This window comes from Aquarana catesbeiana, linkage group LG12 (genome assembly GCF_042186555.1).
Source record: "Aquarana catesbeiana isolate 2022-GZ linkage group LG12, ASM4218655v1, whole genome shotgun sequence".
In the NCBI taxonomy this organism is placed as follows: domain Eukaryota; kingdom Metazoa; phylum Chordata; class Amphibia; order Anura; family Ranidae; genus Aquarana; species Aquarana catesbeiana.
The window spans coordinates 243,229,813-243,255,749 of record NC_133335.1 but is presented as its reverse complement, the minus strand read 5'-3'; the positions used below and the strand labels follow the sequence as shown (position 1 = coordinate 243,255,749).

Sequence of the window (25,937 nt, the reverse complement as noted above, 5' to 3'; positions counted from 1 at the left end):
TAATCAGCACATTGATTATCAGTGCAGCCCCCATGAGAGGTGCCCAACAACTGCCAGCAGTGCCCCCTCAAAGTCTCTCAGTGCCCACCACAGTGCCAATCAGTGCCCATCACAGTGCCAATCAGTGCCAATCAGTGCTGCCTATAAGTGCCCATCAGTGCTGCATATCAGTGCCAACTCATCAGTGCACATCAGTGAATGAGAAAACAACATTTTATGACAAAATAAGAAAAAAATTTTTTTGTTCAAAAATTGGGTCTTTTTTAGACCCCGAGGTGATGAAATACCAACAAAAGAAAGCTCTATTTGTGGGAAGAAAATGATAAAAATGTAGTTTGGGTACAGTGTTGTATGACCGCGTAATTGTCATTCAAAGTGGGACAGCGCTGAAAGCTGAAAATTTTCCTGGGCAGGAAGGGGGGGAAGTGCCGGTATTGAAGTGGTGAATCTTCAACTGCCATAATGCTGCACATGTGATCCGTTATGACAGCAGCCATTGGATGGTTTGACAGTTTGGTTGAGAGCACAACCAATGTGACAGTTAGCATTCCCGACATGCCAGAAATAGAAATGTTTTTTGAAACTGTTAAATCGATGGGATTCCTTCCTCTTTAATACAAGTAGAAAGCGTTTTATTTATAAATAACGCACAGGCATGAGGATGCACTGATGAGTTGGCACTGATATGCAGCACTGATGGACACTTATAGGCAGCACTGATGGGCACTGATTGGCACTGTGGTGGGGACTGTGATTGGCACTGTGGTGGGGACTGTGATGGGCACTGATTGGCACTGTGGTGGGCACTGAGAGACTTTGAGGGGGCACTGCTGGCAGTTGTTGGGCACCTCTCATGGGGGCTGCACTGATAATCAATGTGCTGATTATCAGCACAGACCCCCCCTCTGACAGAGAGAGCTGCCGATTGGCTCTCCCTGTCAGCGCGAACCGAGGAATGCCGTTTCCCGGCACTTCCAGGTTCACGCGATGATCACGTGGTAAGAAGCCTCTGTCAGGACTCCGGTGTCAGGACTCTGCAGCCCTGATACATGGGAGTCAGCGCAGAGGGGGGAGGGTAGAAACTGGTAGGATCAGCCAGCTATTTCATACACAGCACAAGCACTGTGCTCTATAACAGGCTTTAAAGGAACAGGATCTTCTTTAATGGTGCAAAAAAACACAAAAATATATATTTTTTTTAAATTGTTATTGGAGTCCAAAGTTTTAAAAGAAACGGGGGGGACATTGAATGTTGTCCACATTTCATAAAGACAATTCAGTGCACATGTACAATATACACATAAAGTAGTTACTGTAACCAGCGTGATGCTTGTTGCTTGACATGTTTCACTTTTCAGCTTCTTCAGGAGCTTATAAAGCAATATGTAGCTACAAAAAGACAAATACAATCAAAATAAAAAATAAACAACAATAATTCCAAAAATTTGCATAAAGAATTTTTAGTAATTATGCATGACCGTAAATTAACATTTCTGTTATCAAAGTAAATGTGTATCAAAAAGATATAACAACATAAATATGTTCAATGAATATTAGGGGTGCAACGGATCGTCATTGATCCGTGATCCGTACGGATCAACCTCCGCGGATTGGGACACCCGCCATCCGCGGAGCGCTCTGTGACCTTGGCCATAGGAAAGGCCGCGGCTTCAGCCTAGCTCCGGAGCGGCGGCCATCTTGGTACACCCGGCGGCCGTTTACCACGTGATCGCTCCGTCAAATGACGGAGCGATCACTTGTAACAAACCGGCGTTATGTCATGACGCCGGTTCCTCTCTCCCCTCTGTGTACTGATCTGTACAGTGGAGGGGAGAGTTCAGACGGATGCCCTGACAATACTCTGCCATGCCCTGCCAATACTCTGCAATGCCCTGCCAATACTCTGCAATGCCCTGCCAATACTCTGCAATGCCCTGCCAATAAACTGCAATGCCCTGAGAATACTCTGCAATGCCCTGCCAATGCCCTGACAATATTTTGCAACGCCCTGCCAATACTCTGCCATACCCTGCCAATACTCTGCCGATACCCTGCCAATATACCCGCCAATACCGTGCAATACCCTGCCATACCCTGCTAATATATTACTGTGGGGGAGATTGTGGATATTACAGTGGGGGAGATTTTTTTTTGTTGATCCGAACCGTGACTCCTGACAATACTCTGCAATGCCCTGACAATACTCTTCCATACTCTGCCAATACCCTGCCAATACCCTGCCAATACTCTGCAATACCCTGCTAATATATTACAGTGGGGGAGATTGTGGATATTACAGTGGGGGAGATTTTTTTTTTGTTGATCCGAACCGTGACTCCTGATCCGAGGAACGATCCGAACCGTGAGTTTTTTGATCTGTTGCACCCCTAATGAATATCCATGAGGGTCAACACTATACAAAGAAGCACACAACATGAACATAAAACTCATCATGTATATAGAATGTAATCAAGCTAATGCACACTACTAAAGGGTCCAAAACTGATGTAAGAAGAGGTAACCAGGCCACCTACAGTGTCCCATCTGATAACAAATAGAGATCATGCACCCATCACCAAGACCAACATACACATAAGAAGGGCTTGAAGTTCAAACCTACCAAGCGTATCCTCAAAACTCACTGTATCTGTCAGAACAAAGACATAGCGGCCACCAGGCCAGACTGGACTGGTGGCCCCAGCCACAGAGCCGGCCATGGAGCAGGAGGTGGCTGCTATGTCTTTGTTCTGACAGATACGGTGAGTTTTGAGGATACGCATGTTAGGTTTGATCTTCAGGCCCTTCTTATGTGTATGTTGGTCATGCTGATGGGTGTATGATCTCTATTTGTTATCAGATGGGACACTGTAGGTGTCCTGGGGGATGCGATTTATTAAATATGTCCGCATTCATCATCACGGGTGTTTAATAATAAGAAACAGAAGCACTGCAGATTACTCCACCGCACCCAAAATTGAAGAATCAGACCCCTTTTTCATTTTAGTGGGTCGGCAAAACTGCCAGGCAACCAAAATTTTTGTATGAAGGCCATTAGTCATCCCTGTGTCCCTGTCATGTTGGGATTATTTATTGTCCCTTGCACTGGAATTTTGAAAACTTTTCTCTCCATAATTTTATGTTGTGTATATATATATATATATATATATATATATATATATATATATATATCACAAACTCCGGACCGTTGTTACTGGTGACCATGTCCCTGAAATACCAATCACTGTGAGATCATCACCAGACACCGCCTCCTCCTCCAATCACCAGACACCGCCTCCTCCTCCAATCACCAGACACCGCCTCCTCCTCCAATCACCAGACACCGCCTCCTCCAATCACCAGACACCGCCTCCTGCTCCAATCACCAGACACCGCCTCCTGCTCCAATCACCAGACACCGCCTCCTCCTCCAATCAACCTAAAGCATAGAGAATATATATATATATATAAAGCATAGAGAATATATATATATATATATATATATATATATATATGTGTAGGTGAAGGTGCTAAATCTGATTCTTCTTTTTTATTGCAGATGTACGCAGTATTTACTGCAGACACAGCTCACAAGGCAGGACTACTCCAGTGAGCGAGACAGAATATGAAAGCTACATTGAGACTCCACCAGCATGTGACGTTCACAAGGAGTCCCCACCAGCATGTGACGTTTACATAGAGACGCCACCAGCATGTGACGTTCACACGGAGACGCCACCAGCATGTGACGTTCACACGGAGACGCCACCAGCATGTGACGTTCACATGGAGACGCCACCAGCATGTGACGTTCACACGGAGACACCACCAGCATGTGACGTTCACACGGAGACACCACCAGCATGTGACGTTCACACGGAACCTCCACCAGCATGTGACGTTCACACGGAGACTCCACCAGCATGTGACGTTCACACGGAGACGCCATCAGCATGTGACGTTCACACGGAGACGCCACCAGCATGTGACGTTCACACGGAGACGCCACCAGCATGTGACGTTCACAGGGAGACGCCACCAGCATGTGACGTTCACAGGGAGACGCCACCAGCATGTGACGTTCACACGGAGACGCCACCAGCATGTGACGTTCACACGGAACCTCCACCAGCATGTGTAGTTCACACGGAGACTCCACCAGCATGTGACATTCACATGGATACTCCACCAGCATGTGACGTTCACATTGAGACACCACCTGAATGTCACATTCATGTTGAGACTACAGCACAATGTGAGGTTCATGTTGAGAACCCACCAAAATACCAGGGCAGCCATTTGAATATCTCCTCCCATGAAGATGAGGGCAAGCTTAAAGAAAAGGGTAGGCAGATCCTGGTGGTAGGGGACTCTGTTATTAGAGGGACAGAGAGGGCAATCTGTCAGAATGACCGCGATCAACAAACAGTATATTGTTTCCCAGTCGCACGAGTTCGGGACATTGCAGATCGGATGGACGGATTGTTGGATGGGGCTGGGGAGGATCCAGTTGTCATGGTACATATTGGAACCAATGACAACATTAGAAGAAAATGGAGCACCCTACAAAATGATTTCAGGGACTTAGGGGCTATATTGAAGAAAAGGACCTCCAAGGCAGCATTTTCAGAAATACTGCCTGTACCTCGAGCCACACCAAGGAGGCAACAGGAGCTTAGGGAGCTTAGCAAGTGGCTGAAGAACTGGTGCAGGAAGGAGGGGTTTGGCTTCATGGAGACCTGGACTGACTTTTCAATGTGTCACTTGCTCTACAGCAGGGATGGACTGCACTTAAATGAGCAGGGTGCAGCTCTGTTGGGAAAGAAAATAACCAAAAGGGTGGAAAAAATGTTAAATCCACCACCAGCATGTGACGTTCACACGGAGACGCCACCAGCATGTGACGTTCACACGAAGACACCATCAGCATGTGGCGTTAACACGGAGACTTCACCAGCATGGGATGTTCACACGGAGATTCCACTAACATGTGACGTTCACACGGAGACACTACCAGCATGTGACGTTCACAAGGAGACACTGTCAGCATGTGATGTTCACACGGAGACTTCACCAGCATGGGATGTTCACATGGAGATACAACCAGCATGTGTTGTTCCCACGGAGACACCACCAGCATGTGACATTGCCACGGAGACACCACCAGCATGTGACGTTGCCACGGAGACACCACCAGTATGTGACGTTCACACGGAGACACCACCAGCATGTAACGTTCACAAGGAGTCTCCACCAGTATGTGATGTTCACAAGGAGTCTCCACCAGAATGTGATGTTCATAAAGAGACCCCTCCAGAATGTGATGTTCACAATGAGACTACTCCAGAATTTCACGATCACAATGAGTCTCCTCCAGAATGTGACATTCATAATGAGACTCCTCCAGAATATGATGTTCACAAGGAGATTCTTCCAGAATGTGACATTCATGTAAAGAATTCACCAGCATGTAACATTCCCATGGAGACTCCACCAGCATGTGACGAAGATGGGAGCAAGGTTACAAGAAAGGATAGGCACATACTAGTGGTAGGGGATTCAGTTATTGGAAAGATACAGAGGGCAATCTTTCACAAAGGCCATTACCACAAAATAGTATGTTGTTTACCAGACGCTCGGGTTCGGAACATTGCAGATTGCATGGATAGTTTGTTGGATGGTGCTGGAGAGGACCCAGCTGTCATGGTATATATCGGTACCAATGACAAAGTTAGAGAAAGCTGGAGCGCACTACAAAATGATTTCAGGAACCTAGGGGCTATATTAAAGAAAAGGTCCCCCAAGGCAATATTTTCAGAAATACTGCCGGTACCTCGAGCCACACCAGAGAGGCAACAGGAACTTAGGGTACTTAACAAGTGGCTAAGGAACTGGTGCAGGGAGGAAGGGTTTGGCTTCATGGCGAACTGGGCTGACTTTTCAGGTGGTTACCATCTTTATAGTAGTGACGGATTGCACTTAAATGGGAGGGGTGCAGCTTTTTTGGGATTAAAGATGGCCAAAATGTTGGAAGAAAATTTAAACTAGGTGATAAGGAGGAGGGATTAAAGGATGATCTGCTAGTGAAAGATTCTCATCAGCAGCTTCTGAATCACAAACTATCAATGTAGTTGGACAAACAAGACAATTGTCTTTTTCCTAGAAAAAGACTCAACCAAAAGTTTGAGGAACCCTCCCGGGGACCAGGTACCAACACAGGTCCCTACACTGGCTGTCACCGGCTGCCACTCCAGTATCCAGAGGGCCTTCCCATCAGCCCTCTATTTCCCTTTTTGGAGCTTCTGAATCACCAACTATGAATGTAAATGGACAAACAAGATGATTGACTGTTGCTAGAAGAAGACTCAACAAAAAGTCTGAGGAACCCTCCCGAGGGACCAGGTATGGCTGTACCAACACAGGTCCCTACACTGGTGGCGGCTGCCACTCCAGTAACCAGAGGGTCTTCCCATTAGCCCTCCATTTTCGTTTTTGGAACTTCTGAATCACCAACTATCAATGCAGCTGGACAAACAAGACAATTGGCTGTTCCTAGAAGAAGACTCAACAAAAAGTCTGAGGAAGCCTCCCTGGGACCAGGTACGGCTGTACCAACACAGGTCCTTACACTGGTGTGAGCCGCCACTCCAGTAAACGGAGGGTCTTCCCATCAGCCCTCTATTTACCTTTCTGCAGCTTCTGCGGAAGCTTTAAGATTCGACAATACGTCGCCAAAACATAATCACCTGAAGAACAAGGGGGAGTATGGAAGAGGGAGAGAGGGAGGAAAAGGGGGGGAGGAAAGGTTGGAGAAAGAAGGGGGTGAGGGTTGGGGGGAACCCCCACACCCCTTCCTTACCCCTAACCTCCCCTCCCCCCCTCCTTTCCTCCCTCTTCCATACTCCCTCTCCCCCTTGGGCGTGTGTTGGACCGGCTATGGGGAGGTTGGAGGCCGGTATTCTTTGGGTGTGTTTTGGAGTGTTATATACATAGATTGTAGTTTAGGATAAGTTTGGATTTCTTCTGGAGGCGCTTTGAGTGGACATAATTGATGAACTCCGTTCAGCGGGGGCGGGCCTTAGAGAACAGAGGCCACATACAGACAGCTTAAAGAAAAGGATAGGCAGATCCTGGTGGTAGGGGACTCTGTTATTAGAGGGACAGAGAGGGCAATCTGTCAGAATGACCGCGATCAACGAACAGTATATTGTTTCCCAGTCGCACGAGTTTCGGGACATTGCAGATCGGATGGACGGATTGTAGGATGGGGCTGGGGAGGATCCAGTTGTCATGGTACATATTGGAACCAATGACAACATTAGAAGAAAATGAAGCACCCTACAAAATGATTTCAGGGACTTAGGGGCTATATTCAAGAAAAGGACCTCCAAGGCAGCATTTTCAGAAATACTGCCTGTACCTCGAGCCACACCAAGGAGGCAACAGGAGCTTAGCAAGTGGCTGAAGAATTGGTGCAGGAAGGAGGGGTTTGGCTTCATGGAGACCTGGACTGACTTTTCAATTGGTCACTTGCTCTACAGCAGGGATGGACTGCACTTAAATGAGCAGGGTGCAGCTCTGTTGGGAAAGAAAATAACCAAAAGGATGGAAAAAATGTTAAATCAACCACGTGTCATTCACATCGAGACTCCTCCAGCATGCAACGATTCTGTTGAGACTCGGGCAGAATGTAACTTTCCCACTAAAACACCGGCAGATTGTGGCGTTACCACTGAGACTCTGGCAGAATGGGACGTTCATCAGCAGCTTCTGAATCACAGACTCAACTAAAAGTCTGAGGAACCCTCCCAAGGACCAGGTACGGCTTTACCAACACAGGTCCCTATGCTGGTGGCGGCTGCCACTCCATTATCCAGAGGGCCTTCCCATCAGCCCTCTATTTCCCTTTTTGGAGCTTCTGAATCACCAACTATGAATGTAAATGGACAAACAAGATGATTGACTGTTCCTAGAAGAAGACTCAACAAAAATTCTGAGGAACCCTCCCGAGGGACCAGGTATGGCTGTACCAACAAAAGTCCCTACACTGGTGGCTGCCACTTCAGTAACCAGAGGGTTTTCCCATCAGCCCTCCATTTTCGTTTTTGGAACTTCTGAATCACCAACTATCAATGCAGCTGGACAAACAAGACAACTGGCTGTTCCTAGAAGAAGACTCAACAAAAAGTCTGAGGAAGCCTTCCTGGGACCAGGTACGGCTGTACCAACACAGGTCCCTACACTGGTGGCGGCTGCCACTCCAGTAACCGGAGGGTCTTCCCATCAGCCCTCTATTTACCTTTCTGCAGCTTCTGCAGAAGCTTTAAGGTTTAACAATATGTCGCCAAAACATAATCACCTGAAGAACAAGGGGGAGTATGGAAGAGGGAGAGAGGGAGGAAAAGGGGGGGGGAGGAAAGGTTGGAGAAAGAAGGGGGTGAGGGTTGGGGGGAACCCCCACACCCCTTCCTTACCCCTAACCTCCCCTCCCCCCCTCCTTTCCTCCCTCTCTCCCTCTTCCATACTCCCCCTCCCCCTTGGGCGTGTGTTGGACCGGCTATGGGGAGGTTGGAGGCCGGTATTCTTTGGGTGTGTTTTGGAGTGTTATCTACATAGATTGTAGTTTAAGATAAGTTTGGATTTCTCCTGGAGGTGCTTTGAGTGGACATAATTGATGAACTCCGTTCAGCGGGGGCGGGCCTTAGAGAACAGAGGCCGCATACAGGCAGCACAGAGGCTTAGGGGTTAGCCTTGCAGCACTGGGGTCCATGGTTCAAATTCTGACCAGGACACTATCTGCATAGAGTTTGCATGTTCTCCCTGTGCTTGCGTGGGTTTCCTCCGGGTACTCCGGTTTCCTCCCACACTACAAAGACATGCTACCTTGCGTTGGTGGTGCAGTGGTGAGCATAGCTGCCTTTCAAGCAGCTGACCCGGGTTCGATTCCCGGCCAACGCCATCTCCAATACTTGGAGTCCTCAGAGAGAAAAGCGCTATACAAGGGTGGAATGAAGAATGAAGCGAATGTGTGGAATGTTTGAGGAAGAAAATGTTCCCCCAGAATCTACAGAAGGTGAACCCAGCAACTGATAGAAGACGCTTAGGCTGTGATCACATCTAGGCCTTCCGGATCGCGGGCGGAATTACTGCGATTCCAGATTGTGATCCAGTTATTTTCAATGGCACCCCAATCACGGGACAATATTGTCACCTGACAAATCACACAAAAGGCGGGACGCCTATTTCCCATAGGCCGTCAGGCAACAATCGCGGCAAAATCACGCCTCGATTGGGATGATATTGAAAGTAAAGGGATCGCAAGCGTGTGCTGTGTTTTGCACCAATTCGGGAATCCGGAACACCTAGGTGTGACCAAATCCTCGCCGTGTCCATCATACGACAAGAACTTCCTGCACAAACGTCCCCCCAACATGAATGTTACACCCATACCCCCCCAACATGAATGTTACACCCATACCCCCCCAACAGGAATATTACACCGACACCCCCCATCCTGACACTGTCGTCCCCCCAGGAATATTACACCGACACCCCCCATCCTGACACTGACGTCCCCCCAGGAATATTACACCGACACCCCCTATCCTGACAGTGACACCCCCCAGGAATATTACACCGACACCCCCTATCCTGACACTGTCGTCCCCCCAGGAATATTACACCACAGCCCCCATCCTGACACTGACGTCCCCCAGGAATATTACACCGACACCCCCCATCCTGACACCCCCCAGGAATATTACACCGACACCCCCCATCCTGACACCCCCCAGGAATATTACACTGACACCCCCCCATCCTGACACTGATATCCCCCAGGAATATTACACCGACACCCCCCATCCTGACACTGTCGTCCCCCAGGAATATTACACCGACACCCCCCCATCCTGACACCTCCCAGGAATATTACACCGACACCCCCCATCCTGACACTGACGTCCCCCCAGCAGGAATAAGAAAATAAGGATGATCCTCAGCTCCATCTAGTGGTCATAATGCAGTACATGTATGACAGGAAGCTACACAGACCAATAGGGTGGTTAGAGGGTTGGAAAGGGGAGGCCACGGCGTGTCCATGCCCAGTAAGTGCCAAAATATTTCCTCTGCTCGGGGGTCCACACTTAAGGCAAGGTGATTTCCATTCTAGCAGCAGATTTGATAGAAAATAAAGTGTGTGGCTGTGGTGAAGCAGGGGCTGTTATCTGCTAGTACTTACCCTTGGAGGATCTTCGGCAGGCTTTGGCACACAGCGCTCTTTGTTGCTCCACTTCATCTTTCTCTTGATATTCACTTAACAAGGAGCTGAGGTATTCTTCCTGTGACAAGAAGAAGGGAAGACGTAAGAGTCCCTATCCTGGACAAGAAGAGCTCAGCAATCAAGGCTTCATAGCAGGACTCCATGCAGACCTTAAAGTGGACCTCTCAGCAACTTTACAAGTCTGCATGAAGAAATAGAATATACCATATTCTTCTATCCCTTCTACAAGTGCAAAAATGTCACTTTTCATCCTGCCGGAAATATACAGAGCTCAGAACTTTCTGCTCTTGTTGTCTCTGGACTGTTTTCAGTCCCAGTTCTCTATGTGGACTACAAAACATCACCTCACTATGTTATAGACAGGGGGAAGTATTCTGTAGTCCAAACACACGTCTCCATAGATTCAGTACAATGAGTGTTGTCACCCTAGGACAGGAAGTTACTGGCAGGATCAAAGACAAAAAGAAAAGAAAACGAATGCAGCCACCATATCTAAGGACTGCTCAGCTGAAGTATAGTACATTTTTGTATTTCGGATTCCCCCATAAATCAGTTGGCCCCATCCGTGTACCCCCACAAATCACTTGCCCCATCAGAGTGCCCCAATAGATCAGTTACCCCATCACAATGTCCCCATAGATTAATTGCCCCATCAAACTGCCCCCATAGATTAGTTGCCCCATCACAGAGCTCAGTGTACCTGTAGGAGAACTCCCTATAGCCTGGCAGGCAGAAGGTGGGAGCTGGCAGGAGAAATGTGCTGCAGGGCACACAGCAGGCACGTGAAGTCATTGGTTGCTAGGCATGCCGGCATCTCTAGCAACCAATGACTGCTGCTCAATGGACCCCCCACCTCAACCCCCCCCCCCATTGCTACCTGTCACGGAACGTCCCACACTCCGCTTGAGTGCTTCCGTCATATACCACTTCCTCCCAGTCTGTATACAGATATTCCAACCTCTCTGAGCACAAACAAGGCGACACTTGCTTGTTGCTACCAAGAACTCACTTTTTTAGAATCAAAATTACAAGACTTTATATGCCGTTGGAACCTCCTCTAACAATACAACTGTAACTTAATTAACATGAGCTAATTATCTAATCCTTTATACAGCCTAGCTGACTGAGACATGACCTTTTACCCAGACTTGTGGTCACCGAGCTTCACACAGTTATATCAACACAATAGCAGTCGTCCCGTCTCCTACATTGTATAGAGGACAATGTCATCAACTCATTCAATTAACATAAACACAGGTAGTTGGAATTGATGACACCAGCATCTCCTCACAGGATGTGTTCCTAACAGTATGAATCAGTCTTATCAGCAGGGGGCTGCTGGAGGAATCCCCCCTCCCTCTTCAGGGGCACAAATCTACAGTAAGGAGTCCACATACAATATATACATATATACACGACTGAGTCCGATTAGTACAGTTCAGCCTGGATTTCTCATTCACCTCACAAAGAGTATTGTTCCATTGAAAATCCAGGGCCCATAATCAAAAGGCAACAGGCTTGCATACAGTCCTCTCCAACAGCCTCTGTTCTGGCTAGGTCTGTCACATTTCTCCCCTTTCGGCCGGAGACTAACACAGGAGGAGACTCCAGACGGGTTGACTCCGAAGTTAGTCCATAGTTCCAGTCCTCTACTGCCTGTACCCACACAGTACCCCAAACAAATTATTCCAAACAGAGTATTACTCACCCAGCCATCCTCTGCCTCTCTCAGAGAACATATCCGCCGCTGGGGAGAGGCCCGGACTGGCCCTTCTCCCTGGAATCCTTTCTGCCGCTGGAGAGAAGACAGGGGGACTGGGCTCACTCCATCCTGCTGTTGGGGATCTGGGCCGACTGCCCAGCATCCCTGGGGTATACAGGTTGGGACTGAAGCCCCATCAACCGACACCAGATCAAGCTGCAGTTGTGAAGTGATGACTGCATTCTCTCCTTGGATCCGGATCTGCAGCTCGCGATAGACTGCCACCTCCTCACCTTGGGCCTCCACAATTGCTGCAGGTGTGGGGCAGAGATCTTGGACCCTCTGTCCGGTTGCCAGCACTTCTGCTGGGGGTTTGCCAGGTGGCTCCTCCTCTACAGAAACATCTATTAAATCCGCAGTCTCTGGAATTGGTAATAGTGTGGGACAGAGGTCTTGGACCCTCTGTTCAGTTACCAGATCTTCAGCTGGAGAAGTTTGTTTTAACTCCATAGATGCTGCTGGCAGAAAATCACATGTCCCTGTCAGTGTTGTGGGAGAAAGGCCGACTACCTCTTCTCTCAAGAAGGCCGAAGCCACTGTTGGTGCTGGGCAGAACACAGTGAACTTTGGCCCTGATAGCAGCTCTTCTGCTGGAGGCTCATCAGGTTGTTCTTCCTCAGCAGAAAAGTCTATCAAGTCCCATGTCTCTGCAGCTGATGTCTGGGGATAGAGGTTCACCATCTCCTGTCCATGGAACCCAGAAGATGCTATCATTTCTGGGCAGAGGTTAGCAGAGCTCTGCCCTGTTGTCAGCACTTCAGGTTTGGGGACGGCAATCTCCGGATTTTCCACTGCCGATTCTCTGGCATGCTGCTGAACTTGTTCTAGCAGTTTCCTGTATGCCCTTTCCAGATGCTGTTCCTTCCTTAGCAAATGGTCCAGATCAGGTTTGAGCTCTGAGACCCCTGCAAGACCGAGCATAGACTCTCTATATTCTCTCAGGTCCTCAAGGTCAGGTTCCCCTTCATCGCCAAACATAAAAAGATCTGTAAGGTTCTCCCACAGCAATCCAGGGCCGCCAAAGTCATATCTCTCCGGAGAGCATTCTGTCGTCTCCCCTAAATATCCCTCCTCTGCATGCCATTGCAGAGCCCGATAACGATTGTCCAGCTCTATCTCCTGCTGGACCAACCTGTCCAACTCAGTCACCCATTGCTCCTGGGGCTGCTCTCCCAGGAATGCCATCCGCAATGCCCGTTGGTCACTGGCCCATTGCTCTTGGGTTGGAAAGCACTTGCCCTGTTTTATACCAGCGAGACGGAGGGCTGCAATCCAGAGCTCCACCCGAATTTGCTGCCTAAGCTCCAGGTATTCATCCTCAGACGCAGTCCTGGTGTATGTTGAAAGGATGATTCGCAGCAGCCCCGGGAATTCTGATGCCAGGTCCATATCTCCGCTGGGGTGACTGAAGTCTGCTATCCTGATCTTGGATCCAGGTGGAGGTTTAAATTTCCCAGACTGCAGGAAGCTTTCCCGCTGCTTGCCACCAATGTCATGGAACGTCCCACACTCCGCTTGAGTGCTTCCGTCATATACCACTTCCTCCCAGTCTGTATACAGATATCCCAACCTCTCTGAGCACAAACAAGGCGACACTTGCTTGTTGCTACCAACAACTCACTTTTTTTAGAATCAAAATTACAAGACTTTATATGCCGTTGGAACCTCCTCTAACAATACAACTGTAACTTAATTAACATGAGCTAATTATCTAATCCTTTATACAGCCTAGGTGACTGAGACATGACCTTTCACCCAGACTTGTGGTCACCGAGCTTCACACAGTTATATCAATACAATAGCAGTCGTCCCGTCTCCTACATTGTATAGAGGACAATGTCATCAGCTCATTCAATTAACATAAACACAGGTAGTTGGAATTGATGACACCAGCATCTCCTCACAGGATGTGTCCCAACAGTAAGTCTTATCAGCAGGGGGCTGCTGGAGGAATCCCCCCTCCCTCTTCAGGGACACAAATCTACAGTAAGGAGTCCACATACAATATATACATATATACACGACTGAGTCCGATTAGTACAGTTCAGCCTGGATTTCTCATTCACTTCACAAAGAGTATTGTTCCATTGAAAATCCAGGGCCCATAATCAAAAGGCAACAGGCTTGCATACAGTCCTCTCCAACAGCCTCTGTTCTGGCTAGGTCTGTCACACTACCCCCTTTGGCTGCAGGGGCAGTGGCCAGGGGTATACACATGTCACTGCCATGTTGCTTTGCAGGAATTATACCCCCTGTCGCTTTTATTTAAGTTAATGGGGTCATTTTGCAACTGCCCCTCAACTATGCGCAATGCGTGCCGTTGTGGTGTGCTGGTTTGTGGGTAAAGCAGGTGGTGAAGAGGTAAGTAAATAGCAAGCTGGTCCAAACTGACTAACTGCTTGCGGACTGCCCACCATATATGAAGTGCGGCCGCTCTGTGCCAGATTTCATACCTAGTACAAGAACTCTGCTGAACTATCTGACATTACTGTATCATTTTTGGTAAATGTCTTCTGCTTCCATATTTTTAAACTTCTATATTTCACGCTAGCTATATAAGAACCACACTGCATTAGCAACATTACTGGTGATTGATTCCCAACCCCATTTGGCTTGAGTGATGAAGAGAGGTAATTCGATTTACGACCCTAGCCTGTGTCTGGTCTGGTATTGGCCATCTCCTCTCCCATATTCAGGTGTCTCAAATCAGACCCAATAATGACCAATAGAGAAACGCATTCCTGCTCAGTCTCCCTGTAAATTTAAAGCAGCCTATGGGGTGGGGCAGACACCATGGCTCTTTCCTGAATGGCTCTGTCATGAGTGATGCGCAGTTTCTCCGCCGCAGTTTACCTAAAGCTGGATGAAGATACAACAAGAACTTTGCTCCACTCTGCAAGACGGCAAGCAAACCAGCATCTGACATTTATTTTATATCAAGTCAGATTCCCACTCTGTCCACTAACATGCTCCTCATTCTCTTCATTCTCACATCGGTGTCTTCGATCCTCAAATTATCCTTACTCTACCCCTCCTCTCTACCCTGCAGCATGCACATATCACCCTCACTCCTACCCTCTCCCTACTACTGCACCCATCATCTCCTGCATTTGCTGCACCCACATGCTGGCATAAACACCAGGGCCACTAGACACGTGCGCTCATGCACATCCCACTCCCACCTTGCCTTCCTCGCCCTCCTCTTTCTCCTAGTCTCAGGTGACATTTCTCCCAATCCTGGTCCACCATTTTCCAACTGCAAGCCACATCTCCAATACCCCTCCTCCTCTGGCAACCACCGCAATCCACTCAGTTTAATTTCTATCCCCCTGCTTCCTCAAAGCAGCCCACCAATCTCATGTCCCCCTTGGAAGGCCCGCTCCATCTGTAACAAGCTAACATCTGTACATGACCTCTTCATCTCTCATGGCTTGAACATCCTCGCCATAACCGAAACCTGGCTTCAAAATTTTGACTCAGCTTCTCCTGCTGCCCTCTCCCATGGTGGCCTCCATTGGACTCACTCCCCCAGACCCAACAGACAGAAAGGAGGTGGGGAGTTGGATTCCTTCTATCCCCACAAAGCACCTTCCAAGTCCTTCCTATCCCTCCTTCTCTTCTTTCGAGATGTATTGTATTCGTCTGTTTTCTCCCATTTCTCGGAGAATTGCAGCAATATATCGGCCTCCTGGACCGGTATCGCGCTTTCTTGATGACTTTGCTGCCTGGCTACCCTACTTTCTCTCCTCTGAAATATCCACGATCATTCTTGGTGACTTCAACATTCCTGTCAATGTTAACAGCCCAACTACAGCTAAACTTCTCGACTTAACCTCATCTTTTGACCTAACCCAATGGACACATACTTCCACTCTCTCCAATGGTAATACCCTTGACCTTGTATTCTCCCATCTCTGCAATCTTGGCAACCTCACCAACACCCCCTTTCCTCTCTCTGATCACAACCTCATCAGTTTCACTGTATCCTTGCCTCTAACCACCCATCCCTCCAAGCAGCAAACAATTACTTGTAGGAACCTTCGCCACTTTAACCCCTCTCTTCTCTATTCTGCTACTGACCACCTATATGACATAATCTCTCCCTTGTCCTGTCCTGACCTGGTCACCTCTGTCTACAACAGTTCACTCTCATCTAGATGCACTTGCTCCTCTAACCACATGCAGAATCAGGCCCCGACCATTACAACCCTGGCAAACTGACAACACTAGAAATCTCAAGAGACATTGCCGTGCTCTTGAATGACTGTGGTGTAAAACCAAATGTCTGCAAGACTTCACCCTATATAAATCTGCCCTTCTAAATCGCAATTCCTACCTCCATGCTGCCAAACAAGCCTACTCTGTCTCTCTTATTAATACTTTGTCATCCAGTCCCCGTCGGCTGTTCTCGACCTTTAACTCTCTGCTTCGTCCCCCACCCCCCTCTACCCACTAACTCACTCACTGCCCAAGAGATTGCCAATCACTTCAAAGACAAGATTGATGCAATTCCTGAGGACATCTCCACTGTGCGTACATCTTCCCCACCCAACATACCTTGCCTAGCAGCACATTCAACACTCTCCTCTTTTGAATTGGCTACTACTGGAGAGGTTACAAAACTTTTCTCAGATGCCCACCTAACCAATTGTCCCCTTGGATCCTGTTCCCTCACAACTACTATGGTCACCCTCTTCTTCTATCCTATGCTCCCTCATTCACACCTTCAATCTCTCCCTCTCTAGTGGCACCTTCCCCTCCCCTCTAAAATATGCGCAGATCACTCCCATACTTAAAAAGCCCTCACTGGACCCCACCAACCTAAACAACTTAAGACCCATCTCATTGCTCCCATTCACCTCTAAACTTCTAGAACGCTTAGTCTACAACCGTCTTAGCTCCTACCTCAGTGAAAATAACCTTCTTGCCCCCTTACAGTCTGGCTTTCGCTCTCAGCACTCTACGGAAACCGCCTTACTAAAACTCACTAACGATTTACTAACTGCTAAAACCAACAGCCAGTACTCCATACTCCTACTACTTGTCCTCTCTACGGCCTTTGATACTGTTGACCACCCGCTCCTTCTCAATAAACTACATTCCCTTGGCCTCCGAGATTCTTCTCTATCCTGGTTCTCTATCTATCACAGCGTTCCTTCAGTGTCACCTACAACTCTGTCTCCTCCTCTCCATTGCCCCTTTCTGTGGGGGTCCCCCAAGACTCTGTTCTTGGACCCCTTCTCTTCCCTATCTACACCTCCTCCCCCGGTCACTTGATAACCACCCACGGCTTCCAGTACCACTTATACGCCGATGACACCCAAATCTATCTGTCTATACCTCACCTCACTCCTTCAGTCTCCTCTCCATTACTAACTGACTTATCCACATGGATGTCACACCACTTCCTTCAACTAAATCTCTCTAAAACTGAGCTATCAATATTCTCCCCCGCCCCCGCCCCCCTCCATGACTTTTCTATCAAAATCAACAATGCAGCCATCAGTCCCTCCCCTCACGTCAGGGTACTCGGTGTAATCCTAGACTCTGACTTGTCATTTCAGCCTCAAGTCCAATCATTGTGAAAAGTTTGTAGAATTCACCTTCATAACATCTCTAAAATTCCCCCCTTTTTATCAAATGAAACCACCAAACTCCTCATTCACTCCCTCGTTATCTCTCGTCATGACTATTACAACTCCCTTCTCATTGGCCTGCCTCTCCATAGACTCCTCCCCTCTTCAGTCTATCATGAATGCTGCTGCCAGACTTATCCACCTTCCCAACCACTCAGTGTCTGCTATCCCTCTCCTCCAATCCCTACACTGGTCTCCATTCAGTGTCTGCCAACCCTCTCCTCCAATCCCTACACTGGTCTCCATTCAGTGTCCGCCATCCCTCTCCTCCAATCCCTACACTGGCTCCTATTCAGTGTCTACCATCCCTCTCCTCCAATCCCTACACTGGTCTCCATTCAGTGTCCGCCATCCCTCTCCTCCAATCCCTACACTGGCTCCCAATCACCCAGCCAATTAAATTCTAAATCCTAACCACAACACACAAAGCCCTTCACAACTCTGTCCTGAGCTACATCACCAATCTTGTCTCCAAATATCACCCAGAGCCTCTCCCATCCTCTGGAACTCGCTACCTCCATCTATCCGGCTATCCCCTACTCTTCTACCTTCAGACGATCCCTGAAAACTCATCTCTTCAGGGAAGCCGATCACATCTCCCACTAATCTTCTACCACTTCCATCAGCTCATCCCCCACAGTTACAACCTTTTGTACCACCTGCCCCACCCTATTAGATTGTAAGCTCTTCTGAGCAGGGCCCTCCTAATCCTCTTGTATTTTATTGTATAACTGTATTGTCTCCCTTTTATATTGTAAAGTGCTGTGTAAACTGTTGGCGCTATATAAATCCTGTATAATAATAATAATAGTAAACATGAAAATAGAGAGGGGGATCTCATTAACAGGGAGCACAAACAGCAATAAAAACTGACCGGGGTTCTAATCCCTCCCCACTCCATCTAATGCCGCGTACACACGGGCGGACTTTTCGACCGGACTTGTCCGACGGACCGAATCTGGCGGACAATCCGACCGTGTGTGGGCTCCATCGGACCTGCAGTGGACTTTTTCGGTCAAAAATCTGACGGACTTTAGATTTGGAACACGTTTCAAATTTGTCCGACGGACTCGAGTTCCGGTCTAAAAATCCACTCGTCTGTATGCCGGTCCGACGGACGAAAACCGGCGCTAGGGCAGCTATTGGCTACCGGCTATCAACTTCCTTATTCTAGTCCGGTGTTCGTCATCACGTATGAATCCATCGGACTAGAATAAGGAAGTCGGAGTTGGCTCCGCCCTTTGCAGCTAATGCAGTGCCCCAGTAGCCGGGCCGGGTAGCAATTCCCTCCTGCGTCTTCTCTTCGGCATCACGGCGGTCCTGTGTCTCCTCCCTCCTCCTAGGCCAATAGGATCGCTTCTGCATTCGGCTAATCAGGAAAACATGTCTCAAGACCCGCTTCCTGATTGGCCGGGAGGAGAATCAGCGTGCCTGTAGCGAAGATTCATTCACTATTGTCACCCAACTGGATGGGCTCAGGGCACAGTACTCTCCCAACCTTTTTTTTTTTGAGCCAATTAGAGCCTCAGGCTCTAATCATGTGCTTCATAAAAAAAAAAACCCCATTGGAATCAATGTGTCCAGCGAGATTAGGGGGCTGGACGCATGAATGGGGGGGGGGCTGTGCCCCTGCATGTAGAGTAAGGGGCCGGATGCATGAATGTGGGGGCTGCACCCTGCATTACAGGCCGCCACTCCAGTGTCTTGAAAAAGTATTCACACCCCTTGAAACTTTCCACATTTTCTCATGTTACAACCAAAAACGTAAATGTATTTTATTGGGATTTTATGTGATAGACGAACACAAAGTGTCACATAATTGTGAAGTGGAAGGAAAATGATAAATGATACAAATAAATATGTGAAAAGTGTGTGTGGGGGGGCATTTGTATGGCGCACCCTTTTTTTCAAGGCACTAGAACAGCTTCGCCCCTTCTGGGAAGGCCGTCCACAAGGTTTAGGAGGGTGTCTATGGGAATGTTTGACCATTCTTCCAGAAGAGCATTTGTGAGGTCAGGCACTGATGTTGGATGAGAAGGCCTGGCTCGCAGTCTCCACTCTAATTCATCCCAAAGGTGTTCTATGGGGTTGAGGTCAGGACTCTGTGCAGGCCAGTCAGGTTCCTCCACAATTGCTGACAGCTGAAGTGTAAACAAAACAGTTGCGATTGGTATCGGCGAGTACAAAAAAAATAAAAATTGTTTCTCATACTCGCTGTAAAAAAAAAAAAAATGGTATCGGTGCATCTAGGGTTGCCACCTCATCCCTTTAAACCCGAACACATATGAATTACACGGGTTCTGAGGCTTATTTAATGCAGATAACAAACCAATCGAGTTTACTTACCACCTTAATCAGCCTCAGAACCCGAGTAATTCATATGTGTTCAGATTTAAAGGGATGAGGTGGAAACCTCGCCTGGAAGATCCCCGGACCCTCAAAGGGTCTTCCTATTCTTATTTCAGGAATTGTTTTGTTCTTTTCTCTTTCTCTCTTTTCTTCTCACTCCAACAAAACGGAGTATTGGATCACAGAACGCGCAAATGTCTCCACCCAGCTGTGGACCTTTACCACCACCTCATGGTCCAAACAGGTAATACAGGCTTCCTTCTTTTTTTTGGTAAATGAATACATTTTATTGTTTTGTAATGGTAACAAAGTAAACAAATAATATAAAAGTAAAAGTAATACATAGAGAATGATAGCATACAGTACATCAGGGTTTGCACTGCACATGTAATGAAAAAACAAACATAAAAACAGAATAGTACAAAATATTTATTTTTGTTTCGAAAGAAAAAATAAAAGGTTAAATGATAGTTTTTAACAAATCCACACAGCAGGATAAGGATTTTTGTTTTCGAAAGGTGAAAGTTATTTTCAGCCGAGAGAAATTACATTTTAAACATAACCGTCACATGACTGAAAATAAAGAGCCTCACCCTTGTGTTAAAACTAGACACGTGCAATTGCTTACCAATTCGTTTTTTTCCGGTGAAGTTCGACAAATTCGTTCATTCGGAAATATTCAAATTAACGGAAACCCATTTAGAATTTTCGAATTTTTGTTTCTTTTCACAAAAATTCATTAAACTTAAAAATAAGAATGAAAATCGGAAAATTCAAAAGAACGAGAATCCAAAAATAAGAACAAAAATCCGAAAAAATTCGAAAACCCGAAAATGCGAAAACCTGAAATAATAACAACTATTACTAACCATTAAATTATAGGTATTGGAATTTCCTTTCAAATTTGGCTATTAGAGAACGTAAGGAATACGAACTTATCCAAAGTTAAGAACTATCTGAAATAATAAATGCCGCATCTACAGGAATGCAACGTAGCGAATTAATAATAATAAATACTAATAATAAAACCTTTTTATTATTATTAATTCATTATGTTCCATTCGTTTAGATGCGGCATTCATTATTTCAGATAATTTGTTACTTCAGATAAATTCATTACGAAAATCTGAAATAATAACTAATAATAACTTAACTATTACTAAATATTAAATGATAGGTATTGGAATTTCCTTTCACATTTAGCTGTTAGTGAACGTAATGAATACAAATTTATCTGAAGTTACGAATTATCGGAAATAACGAATGCTGCGTCTAAAAGGAATGGAACGTAACAAATTACTTTTTATTACTATTATTATTTATTATTAATTAGTTCCATTCCATTTGTTTAGATTTGTATTCGTTACGTTCACTAACAGCCACATTTGAAAGGAAACTCCAATACCTTATTATTAATATCATTTAATAGTCATTTATTATTAGTTAGTTAGTAAGTTATTATTTCGGATTTTTGAATTTTCGAATGTCGATCATAAAAAATGACCCAAAAAATGAAAAGAAAAAACAAAAACGAATGAAACTAAAGCCGCGTACACACGAGCGGAATGTCCGACAGAAAAAGTCAGACGGAAGCTTTTCATCGTCTATTCCGATCGTGTGTGTGGGCCTCATCTGACTTTTTTTTTTTTTTTTTAACTTCTGACGGGCCTAGAAATAGAACATGTTCTAAATATTTCCAACGGAACCAATTCCAATCGGGAAAACCGATCGTCTGTATGCTGTTTCCGACGGACCAAAAACGACGCATGCTCTGATGCAAGTACAAGACGGAAGCTACTGGCTATTGAACTTCCTTTTTCTAGTCCCGTCCTACGTGTTTTACGTCACCGCGTTCTGGAAGGTCGGACTTTGGTGTGACAGTGTGTAGGCAAGACAGCTTGAGCGGAATTCTGGAGTTCCGTCTGCGAAACCTTTGGAGTTTATTCCGATGGGAAAACCGGTCGTGTGTACAGGGCATAAAACAAACACATTTTTCGGCAGTAAAACTTTTTGATTTGAGACTTCTATAGATAACATAATAATAATGAGATATTTTAGTAGAGATTAGGTAATTGCGTCTTTTCAACTTGCTGGAGAGTTTTAAAAATGATATAGGAGGAAAACAACAAGAAAAAGGTACAATATTCAGGGTTATCTATTAATTGCAGCTTTAAATTAGGATTCTTCATACCTATCTAGAATTATTATTATATTATTATTGTTGTTATTTCCAGGCCAGTGTATTAAAGCGGAGTTCCACCCAAATTTTGAACAATATCTCTATGCATTCTCTTCCTTGCCTAGATGCTGACATGCCGTTTAAAAAAATTTAAATTGCCGTAATTACCTTTTTATTTTTCTATTCTTCTTTGCACTTCCTGGTTCTCCTCCCGTGGGAGTAGGCGTGTTTCTAGCCTCTCCTAGACTTCTGGGAGCTAGTCTCAGGCTTCCCAGGATGCCACTGAGCATGTGCGGGAACGAGCAGTGAATGCTGGGAGCACAGCATTCCCCACATCCAGGAAATATATGCTTGTGGGCTTCAAATGCCCACAATGAAGATGGAAACCGCCTGCAGTGAATAACATAAGTTATTCTTTCTGACGAAATCTGACACAGGCGGACATATTACACACAATATGTGAGTAAGTAATGCTGAGAAGAAAAGTTTGTGAATGAACTCAAAAAAAAAAAAAAACGATAGATAGGTGGACCCCCGCTTTAAGTTACTATTTTTGTGATGAAATGCTTGTAAACTCCATGGAGTTCAAATGGAGTATCGGCCTGAAATCTAATCTTTAATTGCCAGCTAAAAAAGTTAGGAGACAGGTTTTTTGTTTTTTTTTTTAACCCCTTGCCTACCGGGCACTTTGGCTCCCATGGGACAAGGCTCCTCCCCTCATAGCAGGTGAAATCCTAAAACTAAGTTGTGATCTTTACAAAGGCATTGGATCCAAACACATAGAATGCAGCATAGAGGGGCTCGGTGAAGGTGGCGGTGAAGGTGTGGAGATGTTTGGTGGGGTTACACAATTCATAAAAGGATACTTGTCCCCTTTGGTAGTTCAGATAGACCCTGAATCTATTGCAGGAAATATTGCGAGATATTATAATTTCTTTCTTGTTATGTATAACCGAATACCGATTGTTGGAAGACTTGGACAAACACCAGGACTTGTCATTACACCCCAAATATGAAGGATCTCCTCTCCTACCAATAGACCCACAGGACACTCCCAACCTCCACTCCCCACACTCACTCATCTGCATTTCCCAGAAGTGTTGTCCTGAAGAAAAACACGGGGTGCCTAAAACTTGGGAACAGTCCTGGAATCTTTCTGGTGAGTCCTCGTATGATGAACCTGGTGCTGGTTTTATCCAGCATGCCTCTTTTCCATTCTGGGATAGACGTAGACTTTTAGCTGCCGTGTTTCCATCAAGTTTGTAGGAACCGCATGGTATGTAAATATTTTTCTCTGCTGAGGTTATAATATCAGATAATGTAGAATGTAATGTCTCGACCATCACCGTTTCATCCAGATTTGCAGCATGGAATATTTTTAAATACACATCTCTACTTCCATGGTCTTTCTTTCCAGCATCAAAATAAACGTTTTTCTTTGATTCCTGTACAACAGTCAGAGAATCGGTCAAGTCGCACAGCTCCTCAATGCGACGCATCTTCCTAAGTAACTCATCCATCCTTAATTTAATTTGCTGGATCAGCTGTGAGATGGAACAGGTCACCTGCTCTTCTTGTTGGGAGATCTTGGCAAGGACTGTTTTCTCCAGGTCATCTAGTTGGGTCCTGAGGTCACTAAAGATGGCAGTGACTTTCTTTCTTTTACCAACTGCTTTATCTTGTATACATTTTATGTGCGCTTGCAATTTCTGGACTATTTTTTCAGTTTTTGCTCTGCTAGAGGTCATATTCTGAAGAATATGTCTCAGGTTCTGCTTCTCCCTCTCAGAGGCCTCGTTCAGTGACACCACTTGATGTTCTTGGTGGTTTCCATCAAGCCTGCAGGTCACACAGATGCAGGTAGAGTCCTCGGTGCAGTAGTATTTGAGGACCTCTTTGTGAGTGGGACATTTTCGGTTCTCCAGGGATGTAGTGGGATCCACCAAGACGTGTTCTGGTGAAGTACTGTGGTTTTTTAGGTGTTTGCCACATAGGGAAGCCTCACACAGCAGACAGGTCTTTACCGCAGGAACAGAAGAGTCACAATAAGTACAGAGGACCCCGGTCTCCTCCTGAGCTGGCCCAGCAGGAAAGAAACACTTGGCTATGTTGTAGAGAGTTATATTCCTCAGCAGCACAGGCCTTTCCGGAAACTCTTCTCTGCACTGTGGACATGAGTAGACTCCGGACCCCTCCTGCTTCTCCAGCACACGGTTTATACAGACCTTACAGAAGTTGTGTCCACATTGCAGAATTACAGGATCCGTATAAATACCAAGACAGATGGAGCAGTACAGCTCTTCTCTCACGTCTACAGACGCCATCGTGACACAAATGCAGAAATGAAAGTAAAACTTTTTTTTTTCAGCTCAGAATGCTGCTCCCTTCCTCATTCCTAGGTGTCTCTGAAGAAGGTGGTTCCAACACATATATTGGTATGTTATCGTCAGAGAACAAAAGGTCAAGTGGGGAAAGTTTAGAACCAGTGGCCAATTACGTGTACTTCAGGCTCTTCACTATTTCAGTTCTTGAAAATGAAAAAAAAAAAAAAAATTGTATTTTTTTACACAAAGTTATCACTTAAATGATATATTTATCACCCATGCCACGGGTATATGTGGAATTACACCCCAAAATACATTCTGTTGCTTCACTTGAGTACAGGGATACCACACCACGTGTGTGGGACTTTTTGGCAGCCTATCTGCGTACGGGACCCCGAAAACCAATCACCGCCTTCAAAGGGATTTCAAAGAGCGTAAATTGCTTATTTCACTTCTTCACTACCTATTTTGGAGGCCCTAAAATGCAAAGATAACACACAACCCCCCATGACCCCTTTTTGGTAAGTAGACACCCCAAGCTATTTGCTGAGAGATATGATGAGTTCATGAAAAAAAATAGAAAATTTACAAAAAGTTTTCACTTAAATGATATTATGATATATTTCTCACACATGACATGGTTATATGGTGGAATTACACCCCAAAACACATTCTGCTACTTCTCCCGAGTATGAGGATTCCACATGTGTGAGACTTTCCCGCAGCCCAGCCGTGTACAGGACCCCGAAATCCAAAGTTAGAAATATGGTTTTCTTTTTTTCAAAATTTTTGGTCTTTTTTCGTTTATATCTCAAAAAATAAAAATGTGATCAAATCCCACCAAAAGAAAGCTCTAATTGTGTGAAAAAAAAAATGATATCAATTAAATTTGGGTACAGTGTTGCATGACCGTGCAATTGTCAGTTAAATTAGCGCAGTGCCGAATATCAAAGAATGCCCTGGTCATGAAGGGGGGTAAAATCTTCTGGAGCTCAAGTGGTTAAAAAGTCCAACCGCAACAGCAATTTTTTTTTCCTTTTTGGTAAAACTGGGAAAGATTAGAACCGGTAGCCATTTGAAGGAGAAGTAGGGTCAGATCTCTTTTGGCACTACTTCTCCTGGGGATGACAGGCGTGCACTTTGCTCTGCCCACCTGTGCTCTGTATTCAGCCGACAGCGGGCTAAAGCCACTCAGCCAGTCCAGATTCTGGAGAGATCCCAACATTAATGTCGGGATTCACCCAGATGCCTGGACCGCCAGCTAACTCAACCTATTAGCGCACTGCTAAGAGCCCGGGCCAGCCATCCCCTGCACAGTGACTGAAAGTCACTGGCTCTCTGGAGACCGGGAACTGAGCGATCAGCAGTCTTTGATTACTCAGTTCTCAATCTTAGAGGTGGCAGGGGA

General features: G+C 46.1%; 1 protein-coding gene and 1 non-coding gene across 3 annotated transcripts; one reads left to right on the top strand and one right to left on the bottom strand.

Moving 5' to 3' along the window:
• Positions 1-1,188: 1,188 nt before the first annotated feature.
• LOC141113741 (E3 ubiquitin/ISG15 ligase TRIM25-like) lies at positions 1,189-24,608 on the bottom strand. 2 transcript variants are annotated; one of them, XR_012236809.1, is made up of 3 exons: positions 23,284-24,608; positions 10,238-10,337; positions 1,189-1,389 (listed from the first exon to the last, which is right to left on the bottom strand). XR_012236809.1 is itself a non-coding variant. In XM_073607027.1 (1 exon), exon 1 carries the CDS (start codon positions 24,527-24,529, stop codon positions 22,946-22,948), a length of 1,584 nt encoding a protein of 527 aa, XP_073463128.1. In that variant the 5' UTR covers positions 24,530-24,607; the 3' UTR covers positions 20,441-22,945. The 2 variants fall into 2 exon arrangements, 1 of the variants encoding a protein (XP_073463128.1); XM_073607027.1 differs by lacking the exons at positions 1,189-1,389; positions 10,238-10,337 and having other exon boundaries at positions 20,441-24,607.
• TRNAE-UUC (transfer RNA glutamic acid (anticodon UUC)) lies at positions 8,884-8,955 on the top strand. The gene has a single exon. It is a non-coding gene; the product is annotated as a tRNA-Glu (tRNA).
• Positions 24,609-25,937: the final 1,329 nt, after the last annotated feature.

Coding starts and splice junctions, on each gene's coding strand:
- LOC141113741 (XM_073607027.1), bottom strand. CDS start 24,529: ATGGCGTCTGTAGACGTGAGAGAAGAGCTGTACTGCTCCATCTGTCTT.